The following is a 19,096-nucleotide window of genomic DNA, read 5'->3' as shown; positions in this document are numbered from 1 at the left end:
TGGAAGTCATGGAGTATCTTCACATACTCTGTTAAACTGATAAACACTTGAAAATTTCCTTGAAGCTCAGAGGCAGTGTAGCAATGCTACCACACCACTACCACCACCACCACCACCACCACCACCACCACGTCCTGTCCCTGCCATTCCAGGAGCACCAGGCTGGCTGGCGCTTGGCTCGACGGTCCCTGGGCGGCCCCCGGCTTACCCGTGCTCCTGTGTGGTGTACTTGAGCAACTCAGCCAGCTGCAGTGGGTATTTGCAGATCTTCTGCACAGGTGTGAGGAGGAAGCCATCCAGGGCGATGTCGATCATCTGCTGGAGCAGGCGGCAGGCCTCGAAGAAGTGCCGATACTTGCTGTGCTTCATGAGGTTGGACAGCTCCACGCAGGCGCCCGGGTGGTTGTTGCAGTACTCAGAGTAGATGGCAAAGCCCTCTTGCTGGAATGGGGAAGGCAACCTCATCAGTCAATGGCTCTGCGCCGTCCATAGGGACACCCCTGGAGAAGAGGGGGACAGGCCAAGACCCCAAGGGCAATCCAAGCATGACAGCGACTTTCGTTGGCTGGTGTGGAGGTAAGATCATTTGTGGTCTTGGGGTAGTGGATATGGGGCTCTCTTTAAGGGTGGGTAGAGGGTATTCTACCACTGGGCGCAGTCAGCTCCTGAGCCTGCAGCTGGCACAGCAGAGGGGCAAAAAGCAATGCCCTGAGGCTCAGCTCAACAGCCTCAGACCCATCCTTCCACTGATAAACTCTGCCTTGGAGATACACACTGCCTAACTCACAACCCTTGGGGCTAGTTTCCACGTGTTACACCTTCTCTAACTTCTCCACGTCCCTTCTCTCAGAGTCTCATCCTGAGGGGCAGCCACACTGCCACCCTGCCCTTCTCATGCTGTCTGCTCTCCTGGGCTTGGAGCTACACTCTTCTCTCTGCCCACCCATCCTTCCCTCAGGACTGAGCAGACATTGCTTTAAAAGCCCTGTCACTGGGTGCTAGTCTACATTCCTGGTCACTGTCTTTCCTCCAGCTTCAGTTGTTGGGCCACGCCCTCACAACTGCCCTTCCTTCCCGTTTCCCCCATCCCGCCTCGCATGCCTGACTGAGCGTAAATGCAGCGCGCATCCCAACAAGTCCCCCTTTCCCTAGCATGGGACTTCCCAGCCTACCTGCTAACTATGCACAGGTACTAGAGAGCACTGCTCTTTCTTTGTTGGTACTAGCCTTGCCAGACTTCCTTTGAAAATACCCCTTTGAACAGGTCTCCTTCGCCTTGTCCCCGGACCATCACCCGACAGGGCTGACCATGGCGATGACCAGCAGTTAAGACTCTTCTGTGTTTGAGGCCACCCACCTGTCTGTTCTTGTCCCGCTTTTCCTCACTTTGAAAGCCTCTCCCTTAACTGCTCCCCAACAGGACCAAGCTACTCCAGTAGCACAGGCCTTCAGTGTCTCGAAGATGCCTGGACAACTAAGGACCCATCCTGCCTGCATTTCTAAGGAACCACCATGCTCAGCACTTTAAGGTCCATCCACTCCTCCAGCTGCCGTCTCCTGCCTCAAGAAAACCACCAGGCCCAGCACCCAGGAAGTGAGGGGACACTGCTGCCATTATTGGCACTACTAGAACTATTCTCTAAGCACAGCAATAAAATCCCTCAACTCTTCTGTTGTCGGTTACAGTCACTCTAGTAGTCAGTCCCAGTAACTCACGTCACCAACAGAGAAACACTGAGGTTGTGTTGCCATCTGCCGACGAGCATGAGACCTTGGATCGCTCACTCTCGTGGGAAGAAAACCCCTATCTAGCTAATGGCAGTGCACGAGGCAAGGCAGAACCCTCTGGAATGTCTTTGGCAGAGGCATCTTTCTACGCTATTGTCTGACAGGATGTGATTAACAGAAGAACGGTGACATACGTGCTCAAGAAAGCAGGATCCTATTTCGCTCAAGTGAGGTTCCTCTTTGTTGTACTGTTTCTCAAGGTCTTTCAGAAACTTTCTTTGGAATTTGTAAATGTCTTCAATGTTTCCAAAAATAGTGGCTAGCTGAGCAACGGTGAACATTCCCGTGTGCTTACGACACTGACGGATATAGCCCTGCAAAGGACAAGAGCAAATGGTTTTATTTGTTTTGAGAGAGTTGAACAGTTTGTTGTTTCAGTTTGTGTTTTGGCCCACCGCCATAGCCTTGGGCTGAATTTTAGTTTAATTTCAGGATAGGGTCTCACTATGTAGCTCAGGCTGGTCTCAAACTTGCAATCCTCATGACGTAGACTCCCGTGTGCTGAGATGACAGGAGTGCGGCACCATTCCCAAGGTGGGGTGAACTTTAATTAGAGAGTATTATTTTTATCTCTGTGGGGCTGATGAGAGAGACATACTTCTACAACTATAATTTGCCAAAAGTATTAAAAAAAAAAAAAGAAAAAAGAAATGAAGAGTTTCATGTGGCCAGCCTCCAGGTTTCCAGAAGTGAGTTTCAAATAGAAGAGTTTACAACTGCCACCACGTGTATTGTGTGTACATGCGTTCGTGTTGGGGTGCAGTGCATGTGTGTTCATAGTTGTATGAGAGACAGAAGCCAACTTGGGTGTCCTTCCTCAGGTAGTGTCCTTTTTGTTTGAAACAGAGTCCTTACTAGTCCTTACTACTCTCCAAGCAGATGAGGCTGGCTGGTCAAAGAGCCCCAGGGATCCACCCATCTCTACCTACCCACTGCCAGGCTTAGAGATATGTGTCATGTCTGGCTTCGTATTGCCACACTTTCTAGATTCTAACTTTCCTGGCCAGGGAGATGGAGGAGGTCAGTGTGTGAAGGCTTGCTATCAAATCTGATAACCCGAGTTAGTGTGGTTTGGGTTTGTTAAATCATGGCAAAAACCCAAGTTGTCCACGCCACGGACTCCGTCATCACCTGCTTTCGTTATATACCAGGGGTCTGTACATCCTTGATCTGAGGCCCGTGCCTACTAAGAGGCCTAGAAACAACTACTTCCCTATGCACACTATCAGAGCTGTGCTCTGGCTTGGGAGAGTTAGTGGCATAGAAAGGAAAGGCCACACATGCATGTACAATTACCTCTTGGCATTATATGCCTAAACAGAACTGACCACTGAATAAAAGATAAACCACTGCCTTCTTATGTGTAGTGGAACAAGTGAACATGTATGTGTGGTACAAGACTGTGTGGGTAGGCTTGTCCATTCAGGTATACGTGCTTTTAATCTTTTTGGTTTTTCGAGACAGGGTTTCTCTCTGTAGTCCTGGCTGTCCTGGAACTCAGTCTGTAGACCAGGCTGGCCTCGAACTCAGAAATCCGCCTGCCTCTGCCTCCCAAGAACTGGGATTGCCTAGAGTGATTTTAATCTTAATCACCTCTACACCTTTGTGTGTGTGTGTGTGTGTGTGTGTGTGTGTATGAGAGAGAGAGAGAGAGAGAGAGAGAGAGAGAGAGAGAGAGAGAGAGAATGAATGAATGAATATGTCTCACCAACTAGGACCCACAGTTTTGGATAGATTGGTTGACCAGAGAGGTCATAGGATCTGTCCATCTCTGCCTCCCAGTGCTGGGGTTAGAGACACACACTGCCATGCCCAGCTTTTATGTGGATGCTAGGGATCCGAACTCACATCCTCATGCATGTGCAGCAAGCCCCTGAACCACTCTACTCGTATGAATTTTAAGAGAACACACACTTTGACAATGTAGATTCTAAGCTTAGGGGACACACTGTCTTCCAACCCACCCTCTAAATGTCAAGGTCTTAGTTCCCTCATCTGCAACAGGCAACTGAGAAGATGTGTTCCCCGGTGATAATGCTGAGAGGAGCTGAGCTGAGCCGGGTAACCAACGGGGCAGTCCACAGTCCGTGCTCCTCGATGCTCATCCAGAAACTGTGACTCTAAAGACCACATACTCGTGGAGCAAAGAGGTAAGCAGCAGCAGGCCATGTTCACCCATGCCAGAACAGGCTGCCCTGACGTAAGCCTGTCACTAGCACTGGGTGCTCACAGCTGAATGAACAGTGCGGCCATCAGCATCCAGAGCTACGGCAGCTTACATGATCCACAAAATGACAACCAGCTTGGGAGAAAGCAGCCTTCCGGCCCCCTTCTACTAAGGGTCAGTTCTCCAAAACCAGATGAGACTACTGAATAACAAGCTGGGCGTGGTAACAAGTGTCCATGATCCCAGCAACTGTTACGTCACACACTGTCTTTCCCCGACTCCCCACTGTAAAGAGACTACCGATTATCACCGAAAGGACCACGGCAACATCGCCAGGTAGGACCATATTTTCCCCTGTGCGGCAACCACCCAGCATCTTGCTGGAGAATCTGATGAGAGAGATGCACTGGGTTGGAGGCGGTGGCAGACCCTGACTGGCACTGACCTCGCAGATGTCCTTGAGGTGCTTGATATACACTCGCTCGGTGTTCATGATCTCCTGGATGACGTTGGTCCGCATCTGCTGCTGGCTCTCCGGGTGCTTGTGGCGGGCTTTGCTGGTGTCCTCGTCCTGCTCCTCCCCGTGGGAGCTGCTGCAGCTCTCGGGCAGCTCCTCCTGATTGACTCGAAGCTGCAGGCCACACACAGGAGGTAGGGAGCTTAGGGCAGAGGAAGTGGTAGCAGGACCAAGGCAGAAACTTCCCTGCCCTCGCTCTCTGTGCTGAGTTACCAAACCACAATGCCCTCGATGCGTGTTCATGGGCAGAAGCAATGCCAAGTAGCTGATTGGCTTCCATTACGATTATTAAGATTTTTGGGGGGCTGGAGAGCTGGCTCCGTGGTTAAGAGCACTCACTGCTCTTCTAGAGGTCCTGAGTTCAATTCCCTGCAACAACATGGTAGCTCACAACCATCTGTAATGGGATCTGATGCCCCCTTCTGGTGTGTTTGAAGATAACTACAGTGTACTCATATACATAAAATAAATATATCTTTAAAAAAACAAAACAAAAAGATTTCTATTCCAACTAACCTTATTTCCTACAGGTCTGGATTATGTGTATTAAACACAGTGATGAAAGAACTGGACCTGGGTGAAGACTGAGATCTGCTGAAACTCGACTGCAATCCCCTGCCCATGAGCACCCCCTGGACAGCTCAGAGGATCACACTTACCCTAACAAAGCTTGCAGGGAACCAAGCCTCTTTGTCTTCATTCCGGCCCCACCACCAGTCCTTGTTAGAAGCTTCCAGAACCTGGATGACATCCCCAGCCTTGAAGCCCAGTTCCTGGTCATCCATGGTCACATGGTCCCACAGTGCTTCTGCACAGACCACGCTGCCATCGCTGATGAGCTGGGATGGAGACAGGAGAGCAGGCTTAGCATCCAGCAAAGTGGGCAGACGGAAAGGAGCCATGGGCTTGGTACGCTTTCCAAGGGTGACTGACGCTTTCTACTCTGTTTGCAATAATCTGTGCTACCTAGCTAAACTGGTTGTATGAAATCAATGGAGGAAGATGGTATTAGGTAGGTGACTGTAACCTGCTCTTAAAGGGCCACTCGGGTCACCTTTTAAAAGGTGCGCATACATGCTGGATGTGGTAACACATATCTGTCATCCTGCCATGTGGGAGGAGTTTAAGGCAGGGGCTCACAAGTTCAAGGCTAGTCTGGGTTGTTTGTGCAGGTAGGTGCCTCTTGGCTCACAATGGAGTCATATCAGGCTAAGTCATCATAAACCATCCCAGCATGCATTCCTACACCTGATCACTGTGCACTGTGCTGACTCAGCACCCAGGATGCACCGAAGAGCTTGTCTAACCGGAAGTGTATCACATGATGAGATGCTTCATGTCACCTACTTACTACTTACTGCCTCATGTCACCGAGCACTTACTGCAAGGGAAGGAGAACAGAACGGTCATTCTGTATCACTAATCCCAAAATGATCCAAACCTACACCGGCATCTAGCTTTCATGCTGTGGAAAAGTCAGGAATCTGGAGCAGGGACAGTCACCTAACAACTGAGTATTTGGAATCGTCGCTTTACAAATGTCTTCTAAGCCACCACACTGGATGCCAGTGCACAGTGGTTAAGTGACACCCTGGTGAGGTCATGCTCTGCGTGCTCCACTCCAGAGTGCCAAGATGTGGAGAAGACCAGTACCTGCTTAGCTAAGTCTTATGGGGACAACTGTCAGAAACCGGCAAAGCTCAGTTACAGTCATGGCCCTGGACGATGACGGAAACTCGGTGCTGAAAAACAGCAGAGTCCCAGGCTTCCGGAAATGCTAGGTAAGGACTAACTAGACAGCCACAGCCCTGCGCACCAAGGACCTGGCACACGTGGGTTCCGAGTACCTCATTGATGGCCAGCTGTTCCCCTCCTGGCTGCAGGTACCGAGGGTTGGCCTGGCAGAGCACCTCATAGCTGAAGTCTTCCTCACTACCATTATCATCCACTAAGGCCGAAGACTCCGCACCTCCATCTGAAGAGACTGCAGGGGGAAAAGCCAGAGAGGGCGTGCTTAAAAAGACTCAGGCACGGCAGCTCACACCTGCAATCTCAGCACTCAAGAGGCAGCGCACACAAATCTGAGGCAGACATGGGTTACACAATGAGTTCCAGACCAGCCAGGGTTACAGGATAGGACACAGCTAAGCTAACCACCCCCGCCACCAATTTATATGGCAAAACAAGTGGTAACACTCCTTAAGGAAATGGTTATTTTATCTCACCCAGAGTAGGAAAGTGTTTCGAAATCTCTACCGACACTCTAACTCTGAGGTGGCAGCTGGTGCCAACAGCAGCTGGGGTTCAATGTCCCAGCATCACTGATGTAGAGCATTTCAGATATTGCTGAGGTATTACTATGTGAGTCAAGGGAGGGGGAATTATTTATGATTTAGTAGGAAATCCACCCCAGAGTGGATATAAAGAATACAGACAAATACAGGGGTTCATAGCTATGATTCCTGAACCTGGGCTGAGGCAGGAGGATCACCATGGCTTAGAGGCCAACCTAAATTACTAAATAAGACTTTGTTTAAAAGGCAAAGGAACAGGAACAGAATAATGTTTTCAAGCAATGTGTTGATATTCTCGAGGAAGTGAAGAGTCGGAGAATTCCAACTTGAAACACTCTTCTGCAGCCTGTGAGGGAACAACTGTACAGTCAAGGCCTGTGAGGGAACAACTGTACAGCCGAGGCCTGTGAGGGAACAACTGTACAGCCGAGGCCTGTGAGGGAACAACTGTGCAGCCGAGGCCTGTGAGGGAACAACTGTACAGCCAAGCCAAGGCCTGTGAGGGAACAACTGTGCAGCCGAGGCCCATGAGGGAACAACTGTACAGTCGAGGCCTGTGAGGGAACAACTGTGCAGCCGAGGACTGTGAGGGAACAACTGTGCAGCCGAGGCCTGTGGGGGAACAACTGTGCAGCTGAGGCCTGTGAGGGAACAACTGTGCAGCTGAGGTCGGGAGGTCTCTGTGTGGTCAGACGGGCCACTCCTCCCCTCAGTCCGCCCATCCACAAGGAATGGTGGCTCAGCATCACAACAGGAAACTGTGGGCATCTTTACCAAACAGAAAGGAGTTTCAAAGATGAGGGCTTAACCAGGGTTAGTGAGGTCATGGATCTTTGAAAACCTAAAACCTCTACTCTACTAAACCAGCAAAGTCCCTAACTATGCCGTAAATACTGGTCCTATACCCACAAATAAATGTAGTCCTCACCCTTCATCAAGAAAACTTCTCTTCACACAGACCCACTACAGAAACCACAACCAATAGAAACACAGAGTCTTAGAGTCCCAGTCTATAAAACACTCCCACACCTAAGGCTCAGAGAACATTCTGGAAGAGGGGTCAGAAGGATTGCAAGAGCCAGAGGGTTGGGAGTCTGCTGTGAGACCGAGACTCCTAACAATAACCAAAGCTACACACGAAGTCCCAAACACAAGCTGAAAAGGACAGAAGAATGGATAAGTGAACATGGATGGGAGGGGAAGCCCATGAGCTGTGCACGGAAGAACTAAAGGCAACCAAGGGATGCTAAGAGCAGGATTATCCAATACCAAATGGTCAGACCTTAAAACACACATACCATGTACTACAGGCTGAACAGACTGCAGTTATGTATTTAGGGAGACACACACACACACATGTATGTATGTATGTATGTATGTATGTATGTATGTATGTATGTATGTAATGATTAATGAAAAAGTCATATGTCTGAAGGAGTGGAAAGGATATATGGGAGGGCAAAGGGAAGGCAATTGAAATTCTCTCAAAAAATAATTAGTAAAAAAGGTGGGGGTGGCAGTTTGTTTAGAACACACAGTACACAGGTGTTCTTTTAGAATGATGGCTCCTCTCAGCATTGCGGAGTGCTGGAGACATACTGATTTAGCGTCCCTCTGCTATAGGAACAGGGACATCTCCAGCACCATTTTCTTGAGCAGGAGGTCTGCTGAGTGCTGGGGGACATGGGGAACACGGAGGGGGGGCACTCATCTGCCTCACGGAGCCAAGACCAGTGGCTGGTGAGCTGGAGCTTTGAGGGGAGCAAAGGGGTTCAGTGTCTAATAAGCCAAACACCACCCCACAAAAGGTAGGAGGGAGGGAGGCTTTAGAGAGTAAAGAATACCGCTGAGAAAGGCTCTTCAGGGGGGGGGGTTACCACCTCAGCCATGACACCAAGCTAGCCCTGGACTAGGTTTGCAAAGGGTAGCAAAATCTGAAGCATCTATCACATGTGACTCCATGACCCCTTTAATACAAAGCTTCACTTTCAAAGGTTTCCATTAACTTACAATGGTGGTCGAAGAAAACTTAAATTGAACTTCCCAGAAATAAACAATCCCTATATCTGCCTGCTGGTTTATATTTACGGTGCTACAGACAGACCCAGGGCTTTATGCCTACTAGGCAAGTAGTCTTGAGCCCTATGATATATGTTTGTTATTACTGTAGTATTTTATTATTACTATTGTTCATCTGAACCTTGTGCGTGGTCTACAAATTCAGCATTATCAGAGGCATGCACAAGTAGGATGTCAGGTATATGTATATGTCAGATTTGATCTGGAGTTTCACGTATCCATGAATGTATCTCCTGTGGCCAGTGGGCTTCTGGGCATGGGGTGAGGATGGGAAGGGAGGCAGGAGACTCCTAGGGCCATAGAAAGCCATGACTGCTCTTTCTGTGTATGGTTCTTATGACCGGTCTCACTACATAGTCCAGGCTGATCTAAAATTCATATCCCTGTGCCATGGCCAAGGGCTGGGTCACTTGAATGTGAAACTGATACCAACGGGCTCCTTTCTGAGTTTGAAGTCAGGGTGTAATCCAGGGTCCCCTTACACTGTAGGTTTCAGAAAATAACGTTTGCAGAATGTGACAGGGCAGGACTGAATGACTGCTACAACAAGAAGGGAAGTAGCGGGCTGTGGAGACGGGGTAGCTGCAGTGAACAGGCAACAAGGTCCCACCCTGGAAAGCTGAGCAGAACGGGAGCCAACAGGTGAGTGACCCACAGGTGAGTGACATCATCCTCAAGCTGGGAATGAGGGGGGATGAGCTCACCAAGGTTCTGGAGGGACTGGTAAAAGGGACAGCAAAGGAAGAAGCAGTGGGGTGTCACAGAGGCTCCTCTGCCGTAGCCACCCACCCTGGGCTGCCCCATCCCATGAGCCTAAGCTCCACTCAGTTTCTTCCAGAGGCATACGACCTGGCTGGGTACGCTCATAAGCCCATGTATTCTTGTCTTGTCCTCTAGGGCTGGGGTTCCCTGCCCCCTGCAAGCCTCACAGCATTGTTGTAGTGACCCCACTTTCAGAGCTCTCCTGTCACTCCTGAGAGCGCACTCCTGTGCCCGGCTGTATACCAGTGTTGTCAAGGCTCTGGATGCTCACAAGTCATTGAATCTAGGACAAGCAGACGGCATGCAGTTGGGCTGGAACTCAGGCCCACGGTAGCTGCTCGATGCCTACAGTGTTCAGTCCCTTCTCCCACCCCAAGCCTCAGCTCCCATCCCTAACTGCAACCAGGCTAGCTTTGGCTAGAGTGTAGTGAGGAGTGAGCCAAGCCGTTCCTGAACTTGAACCCAAAGCCCAGATGCACAGGAACACTCTCAGGAGCTCCTACGCTGACCTGTCCTGAATCTGGTTATCTCCCTGACTCTCTAGGGAAAGGGCAGCCAGGTAGGCAGGGGTAGCCATCCGTGGGTACACGTGTGACAGGAGTCCTCAGCACCTATAAGTTTCCCCTCTTCCTCTTTTCAGGGATGTGGGGCTGGAGGATGTAAGTCTTGAGGAAGTTAGACCTCAGCAGTCTGAGAATTACGGTACAGTCTCTTCCTTTAAATCGTAGCTTCCGTGCCCCTTCTGTGGTCACAGGCCTTGCAGGTGCAGAACTGAAGGCTACTTATTACGTACATGGTCTATGACACATTCCCAGGGTACGTGTACGGGATGTTGATGGAGGAAGTCATCAGGAAATAAGAGATATTCTCCATGCAGAAGTTGCTGTCTCAGGCTCAGGGAAAGCACTAAAGATAAAAGCCTTTGTGAACTGGAGGGAGTGGTGGGGTGGGAAGAGGGGAGGGAAGGGGAGGTTTGTAGTGGAGACAGCAGCCTGAGTGAGGCCTGGTGGCCTGCCTAGGTTTACAGCTAAAAGGTTCTAATGATCGTGGGTGAGTAGAGACTAGACAGACCCTGGGTCTGGCTGGGGCCCAGAGCTGCAGGAATCTTTGGATGTCGGCCAGCAGCAACCTGGCACTGCCCAGCACCACTGGCATTTCTCATTATCACATCTCAGCTATGGCTGAGCCAGACTGAAAGAAAAGAAAAGCATTGGGGCCTCTCAGAGCAAAACCCTGAAAATGACACTTTTCCCTCAAAGAATCACTGAACAATGTTGGTCCAGTGAGGACTCTGCCACCTGATCTGCCTGTTGCTGGGAAAAGCAACCTTTTTTTTTTTTTTTTTTAAAAAGAAAAAAGCCAGTAGTTATCTACAATCCATAATTTACATTAGTGAAATATAAAGAATGCAATGGGAAAGTGCCAGACCTCACGGGGACAGGGTCGCAAAGTGACAAGGACAAGTGACAAGTGACCTGAGCTGCTGCGGTAAAATGCTTACGAGAATGAGGTGGGTCATGGGACAGATTCAACAACACAGTGAGCTCTTGCTGAGCACCACAGAAGCAGAGTGGCTTCCATTAGCCCAGGTACACTGACTCAGCTCCCCACCGGCTAACTGGGGTGGGCGTGGCTAGGGGCAGAAGACTTGCAGCCCTTAAGGAAGAGCGCGGCTAGCATAAAGACGATGTGAGGACCACACCCAACCTTCCTGCATCCATCACGACACAGGTACCAAGTGCAAGCCGCAAGACTCGTGTGAGTGTATGTCAATAATTCCCAGGTTGCCGTGCTGGCTAAAGAACCCTGGGCAAAGACACCTGACCCCTTTCAAGTTCAGCCCTGCCAACTGTAATGGGGACAGGTTTTCATGTTTCATATACTAAAAGGTCATTCTTCCTCCCTGGCGTTTCAAGGCCTACCTGAACTACACCTTCTCTTCCAAAGAGGATAAGAACCCAGCCAATTCCCACCTATCTCTCAACTCTTAAGCCTGGGCCCCCAACAGGCCCACTCAGCTATCCCTTGTTGTCCTTCCTGCCTCACCCCACCCAATACCTATGGTTTGTATGTACCTAGGCAGCTATCACATCACTCCTAATTCAAACTGCATCACTACTCATTTGCCTCAGGGGAGAGTCAAAAGTCCCGAGATCCTCTACACACCATCTCGACCATTCCATTTAAAAGCCATATCTTCAGAAAGAAAGAGACTGGAAGAGTGCTGTAAGTTCAAGGCCAATCACACACGGGCTGTGTAGAGACCTTGTCTCAGTCAATCACTCAATCAATCATCAATCAATCAATCTAAGTAACTAAATGCATTCTAAAATGAAACTGGGGGCTGGCAAGATGGCTCAGTGGTAAAGACGCCCACAGTCAGGCCTGAGGACTTGCATTCTATCCCCAGGACTCACATGGTGGAAATGGAGAACAGATTCCCACTAGCTGTCCCCTGACCTCCAGATGAACATGCTTAAACAACAAATAAAATGATTTTTAAGAAAACATATAGAAGTGCAGACTATTCTTTTCCTGGGCGCTGTGTGGTGGGACCTCAAAGAATGTTCTTCTTCCTCCATTCCAGGGCAGCGCTGGCAATCTCTGTGATGCCAATCACAGGGAACAAGACAGAAAATCTGTGCTCAAGATGGGAGACGTGGGCTGGTAACAGGTTGTTCTGGGAGTGGGCAGTAACTGCTAGGCCCGTGTTCCTTGTAGGCTTTGCCTCTCCCAGTGAGGTCTAATGGCCTCCCAAGCTTGTCTCCATTCTTTGCCTTCTGTGACCTTAAAGCTATCTACTATTCTAAGTTCCCCCTAAACCTAAGGACTCCCAGGTCCCCGTCCCAGAGGCGAGAGATGGATGCTTTGTTTGTGCATGCTCAGCACCCCATGTAAACACCTGCTGCAGAGAACACACCCAGTGCTTTCCAAAGAGAATACAAACTGCCAGCAAGGAAGCAAGGTTCCAAGGAGTTACATAACCACGTGACACCGGTCCAGGCCAGGCCAGGATGGACACCAGGTCTCCTTGGCGCAAATCCCAGCACCCACCTCAGATTATGGCTAGAAAATTCCGCATCTCACCCCCCCCAGCCACGCCCTATGCTGCTTCCACAGAAATTCAGAATCCTGGTCTCGGGGTTTTACAAAAGCTCTGTGTGTCTCCCCCCCCACCCCATCTCCCCCCCACACACCTCCCTGCAGCATCCAAGGCCTCTTTGGCTGACTTCATTCTGCTTCGGTGGCACGACTGGTGCCAGACACTTGCAGGAAACGATTTTCATCTGAGCTGAACACTGCTAATGGGGAAAGAGCAACTGAAACCCCTGGTGTGTGCCTGATGGATACCAAAGCCCACACTGGCCTCTGGGGGGACCTCGTCCCTGAGGCCCGGCCCTCTGCAGTCACTTTCTACCAACTGCAAAGGCTCCAAATTCCTCTGCTATCCACGGGAGTTTAATAAAATCGACTTGTTAACCTACAGTGATTTTGAGTAATAAAGAACTAATATAACTTCTCAAAATGTACTTCCACAAACCCAAGAGAAATAAGTATATATGTAAAAAGAGAATTAATTGGTTGTTTTGAGACAGTCTCACTATGTAGCCCAGGATCCCTCCTATCTCGCCCTTGCTCTCCAATGCTGGGATTATGTGTATATATCTCCATAAACAGCCAAACGTGTAATTTTTTTTTATTCTAATTTTTTAAAACCCCAGCGGAAGTTCTTTTTAAAGCACAGTTGAGTAGTATTAGGTTTGCTCCACAGCTGGGCTTGGACCTCCAGAACTCTTTCATCTTGCAAAACTGAAACCCTGCACAAACACTAACTTCCTTTCCTTCTTCTCTCCCCTGCCTACTCCTTGCCAACCACGGCTCTATTTCCTGTTTCTGTAAGCATTTCAGACGGTTGGTTGGTGTCCAGACCATGTCGTCTCAGCCTTGCCGTGACAAGTGTTTCACTCGGCACAATACACTCATGGTCCTTCCGGGCTGCCCAAGTCAGAGTTCCCCGTCTTGAGGCTGTGTGTGCGGCCTCTCTGTTCCCCCTCCACATGTCTGCTCCCACGTGCTGAGCACATCGGGCGCTCCCACCTCTCAGCCATCTGCAGGAGCCTGCTCACCACCTCTTGGGAGCCCCGCTTTCGGTTTCTTTGGGTTCTGAACTCGATCAGGATAGTGGTAATGTTGCTCGTTCTGTTGTAAGATTTGGGAAGTTTCCATATTTTCCAAGGGTGGACACATCATTTTATAACCCCACCGCCAACACTCAAGGGCCCAGCTACCTACAGGGTTTCTTTTGTTGAAAATTACAAGTATGGAAAGCACACGTTTTCTCTTTGTGACATTCTTTTTTTGTTAATTAACAACATAGTTACATCACTTCCCACGCCCTCTAATCCTTCCCAGGCCCCAACTTCCTCTCAAACACATGGCCTTCTTTAATTATTATTACACACACACACACACACACACACACACAAATATATAAATACAACCTGCTGAGTCTGTTTAGTGTTGCTCCTGTGCACTGACCACAGGGCTGTCAGCCTGGTATTGTGTAACTGTTTCGGAGCTCATCCCTGGGGAAGAATAATTTTCCCTCTCTCAGCAAAATAATCCTGTACACATGGAGAGGGGGCTGCTCAAAACCAAAGTCACTTTAAGATCCCAGACTCGCCGGGCGGTGGTGGTGCACGCCTTAATCCCAGCACTCAAGAGCCAGAGGCAGGTGGGTTTCTGAGTTTGAGACCAGCCTGGTCTACAGAGTGAGTTCCAGGTCAGCCAGGGCTACACAGAGAAACCCTGTCTCGAAAAACAAAAACAAAAACAAAAAATCCCCAAACAAACCAAAAAAAAAAAAAAAAAAGATCCCAGACTCTTAGGTCCATCAAGAGCAGACAAGTTATATTTCTAAGTACTTTGCTAACTAAAGCTTTAGCCAAAATCAGGAAGGACTCCCCTTGTCTTCTCTTTTCAGTATTTTGAACAGCTGTGGATTGAACTCAGGGCCTTGAGAATGCTAGGAGAGTCCCTACCTTACCCTTTGTCAGATCTGTGTGCTGAGGTCAGCTTGAGACAATGCTAGAACACTTTTCAAGAGCCCACCAGCTTCAGATACACAACACAGTGGGTTCAGCACGCTCCGGTTAAGACCACCACCCTTAGGCAGGCTGTTTCTCTGGGGGCACCATCTGCACGTTCAATTCCCCTGTCCCTTTCACAATGGCCTCTAGAAGTTCTAGAATCTTTCTGAAAGACATCTTCTAACTCCCAAGTTTGTTACTTTGTTGGATGAAGTTAACAACCCTCCATCAGACATCTGAGAAACTCCAGCCAGATAGGATGGACCCCAGGAACGGGTGCAGAGGGCGGTGTGCTACCTACGGAGAATGGGCCATCGCCTAGGCTTGTGAGGCCACTGGCTAGCAGGACTGCTAGGAACACAAGATGTCCCAGTTTTGAGCGAGCATCTGGTTCTAAAGGTGAGCTTGACGACAAGGAATGACCTCACACTGCATCAGTACTGGAGGCAGGCTCTGTACCCCCTTCTGGGCTATTCTCTGGAAAACAAGTGTCCTGTCCCCTCCCCCCTCCCCCAACCCCCCACGCCTGCTGAGGGCTTTCTTCTCCAAACAAACCAGTCTCTTTCTTGTTGGCTTATTGTGGCAAAGTGACAGGGCTTAAAAGCACTGAGCTGCAGAGTCCCAGTGAGGCCACCTTGGGAAAGCCATGATCTCTAAGCCTTTTGCTTTCTCTTGTGTAACTGAGAAAAAAACACCCCTGACCCGCACAGTCTGAGGCGGATGTGGAGCAAGGTGAGAAGAACTCACTCAGCCTTTCAGCTAGTGTTCAGGGCTGGGCCTGGAGGTGGCACCGCTGGGAAGGGCTGGGCTGTCACCCACAGACTTGCTAATGCATAGTGCCCTTTCCCTGCCCGGCAGCTCCCTCCCTCCCTCCGGGTGGGGATTTCCCCAAGGCTTTGTTTAGGGGAAATTCCCTTGCCTAGAGTAGTCTGTTAAAAACATACATTTCAGAAACCCTCCTGCCGCTCACTACACTTCCTCCAGGCTGAGATAAACTATTCCAGCTTCCCCTCTTCATAAGCGGAAATGGCCTCACAGGCCGGCAGCTGTGGTTACCGCTGATGGTGGGCCCAGCCCCTCAGCCCAGAGAGCCACCCTCAGGCCACCCTCCTTCCCCACAGAGGGAACCAGCAATGCCCACACAGCTGCAGGCATGCCTTGTCCACTCTTCTCCAGGGGTCTCCCAACACCCAGGGGCATGGCTCCCTGCCACATTGAGAAGGCTCAGAAAAGTGAAAATCCCACCTTATTTCGGGCCACTGAGCCAGGACTGAGCTGAGAGTGTTTCCAAAAGCCTCTCAGATGGCTTTGGAGTCAGACAGAATTGAGGTAATGCGCCTTCAGGTTAACCTCACAGGGCAGCACACCCACGGGCCTGCTCTACAATGTGTGTCTATGGCCAGACCCCACACACACCACACCACACCACACCACACCACACCACACCACACCACACCACAGGTTGTACAGCAAAGGGAGGCTCTGCTGCTGAGGACTGCTCCTGGTTCCTGTTCTGAAGGGAGACATTTTGTTCCCTCCCTCCCCCAAGAGCTCAGTGTTCTGCACCATTCTTAAAGGCCAATTGTCTCTTGTTAGTAGATGGTTCCCAGATTTCCTAGCTGTCTCTCATCTATGCTTTGATCCCCTACGATAACCACATGCTAGAAGCACGGGCCTATCCTCTTTTAAAATACCTCCTGCATGTACACACCTGGTTTATTTATCATTCTAAACTGTATTACTGCTATTCTATCTCGATTAGTTATGTCCACGACTACGTCCCACAGGACGGGGACTCATTTGTGAGCCACTGTGTGCTGCAGACTGAACTAAATGAAGCATGAGATGCCGTTCACAGTGGACTATAAACTACAACTATCATGTCCTGCTGCCTTGGCATCCATTCTTCAAAAATAGTTCTCTTTGCATCTACAGACCAACAGTAAGACTCAAACAGACCCTAGAAGTAGTCACCCTTGTTGATTATCCTCTATAATGTCTATGGTTCTTTTAAAAAATGAACAGTTCTCCACCTGCAGCTCTCACAAGCCCTCATGTGCCTGGCTGTCCAGAGCTGACAGGAGGGAGAGGCACCACAACTGAGCCTAATCATTCCAAACTTCTACAAGTGGGTCCCTTTTTCTACAGGCTCGGTAAGCCTTCAAACTTCTACAAGTGGGTCCCTTTTTCTACAGGCTCGGTAAGCCTTCAATGTCATTAAAGCTACCAATGAGTATTCTCCCCTCAGTATAGTCAGCCTGCCTGGAGTTCTGCCATCCATGCTCACTCGGGATCACTGCCCTCATCTGTAACCGACCAGACAGGAGGAGTAGGGATGGGAAGCCTGGACAGCTGGCACCCCAGGGTGCCCATCCCTGGGCCAGCAGCCAGGAGGAACCTGGCCATTCTCTGTCCTGTAGCAAGCCCCAACTTTACCTATGGCATGTCCTGTTCTCCTCAGTCAGCTGTTCCATCACTGTACGTCCCTGGTTTTGGTGGACTGGTCACATCCATCCTTGCTGACTGACACTTGAGGGGTTACATTCCTCCTGTGTTCCCTCTACCCCTGACCAGGTCCTTCTGCCATCTTGCTGGCTGGAGGAATCTCTCAGAGACGCCGGGATGCTCAGGTGTATCCCACATGGTATTCAACACTAACAAGTGCCCTGAGTTATCATCAGCTCCACTCATTTATCCAGGAGAAGAAAGCAGGAACTACAGCCAGCCTTGCTGCCGGCTGGTGTTGACTAGCTGCAGTGGTATCCCACGCCTATAAGCCCAGCAGGCCTCAGGAGGGTTAGACAGGAGGATCCCAAGTTCAGGACCAGACTGACTGGACTAAGAGATCCCACCTTAAAGACACGGAAAAAAGGGCTGGAGAGATGGCTCAGCAGGTAAGAGCACTGACTGCTCTTCCAAAGGTCCTGAGTTCGAATCCCAGCAACCACATGGTTGCTCACAACCACCTGTAATGAGATCTGACGACTTGTTCTGGAGTGTCTGAAGACAGCTACAGTGTCCTTAATTATACTAATAAATAAATCTCTGGGCAGGGTTGACCTGAGCGAGCAGAGGTCCTCCTAAATTCAAATCCCAACAACCAGATAAAGGCTCACAACTATCTGTACAGCTACAGTGTATGATCATATACATAATAAAATCTTTAAATAAAATCTTTAAAAAAAAAAAAGACGAAAAAAGAGAAAAAACCTGGAAATTAAAACATGGGGGTCACATCTACTGCTCCTGAACGGCAGGAGCATCCAGCAGCTGACCCTGGGGTTCACATACCCCTCTCCTGCCCTCTCAGAATGCCCTGTGCAGGAACCTGCCAACAGGGGCTTCCGTTATTTTGGACAGTTATTATTACAAGGCATCATACCACTTACCACGATTTCACTTGTGCCCCCGCACAGTATGCCAAGACTCTGAGATGGGAGCTCATGGCTCCGAGTGAAGTCACAGGAGAAGGAAGTGAAGCAGGCTGGCTGGCGATCAGCCCCTCCACCGTGGCACGGCCAAGGAGTACCAACAGCAGGTCACAGACGCTAAACACCCATCCATTCATCCATTCATTCCCCCAAAGGACAAGCCTTCAGGGAAGACTCTAGAGTACCACGCACGGGGAGAGCACTCTTCCTAACAGGTGAAGGGGGCTGCGGGAAGATAGGACCACCATCCCCCTCCGTCCCCCCATCCCGTTCCCCCCCCCCCCGGCTTTACTCTGCCCTGTCGAGTCTGATGGTGCCTGAGCCCTTCACTCACACTAGTCTTGCTGGATAGTCTATCAGAGACAGAGGGCATATCCACATCCCTGTCCTGTCTCGGCTGGCAAACAAAGCTATCCAAACAAGGAAGAAAGCAGCCACTACAAACAGTCTCTGCCACCAGCCGACTGGGCCTTCCTTCAAGCTGTCAATTACAATTCCCATTCATCCCAGCACACGGTTCTGGCATCATCTATTTAAGGCAAGACCAAAGACAAGGATCTGTTTTTAGAGCATCTGCAGGAGGGGAGAATTCTTTCTGTGAAGTTCCCCTCCCCCTCTTATTTCCTTAGGAGTGCATGGATTATAGTTTGTAACTTCCTAGAATAACAGTTCTTGCACAGTTAAGAGTCTGGTCCGGTTACCGATGAAAGAAATTATCAGTAAGATGAGATGAACATAATGCACAAACTGAACTAGTCCAAATTACTTTCCGAACAGTAAGAATTTAAAACCAATTCTCAGCTCTGGCCGTCCCCCCTCCCCCTAGCGCAGAAGGGAGCGCTCGTATACCTCTAAAACACAGGCTGGCTCACAAGTTATCTCCTTTTAGAGAAAGAGATTTCACCAAACATAAACAGCCCCTGTAACAGTCACAGTAGCAAACACCCGATCCCAGTGCTCACAAGAGG

The 19,096-nt window shown here is 49.8% G+C and overlaps 1 protein-coding gene across 5 annotated transcripts in view; it reads right to left on the bottom strand.

Moving 5' to 3' along the window:
- Positions 1–19,096, bottom strand: part of Spata13 (spermatogenesis associated 13) — a 130,377-nt gene that overhangs the window by 11,815 nt on the left and 99,466 nt on the right. For all 5 annotated transcript variants that reach the window (XM_021203608.2, XM_029541328.1, XM_029541326.1 and 2 more), the window contains 5 exons: positions 6,320–6,456; positions 5,132–5,311; positions 4,401–4,586; positions 1,923–2,102; positions 209–441 (listed from right to left, as the gene is read on the bottom strand). In XM_021203608.2, the coding sequence (XP_021059267.1) occupies positions 209–441; positions 1,923–2,102; positions 4,401–4,586; positions 5,132–5,311; positions 6,320–6,456 (916 nt within the window). The remainder of the gene's footprint in view (positions 1–208; positions 442–1,922; positions 2,103–4,400; positions 4,587–5,131; positions 5,312–6,319; positions 6,457–19,096) is intronic.

The sequence above is a fragment of the Mus pahari genome, chromosome 8, assembly GCF_900095145.1.
Source record: "Mus pahari chromosome 8, PAHARI_EIJ_v1.1, whole genome shotgun sequence".
NCBI classification, from domain to species: domain Eukaryota; kingdom Metazoa; phylum Chordata; class Mammalia; order Rodentia; family Muridae; genus Mus; species Mus pahari.
Note: the sequence above shows the minus strand (reverse complement) of the source record. Positions and strands in the feature narration are given on the sequence as shown.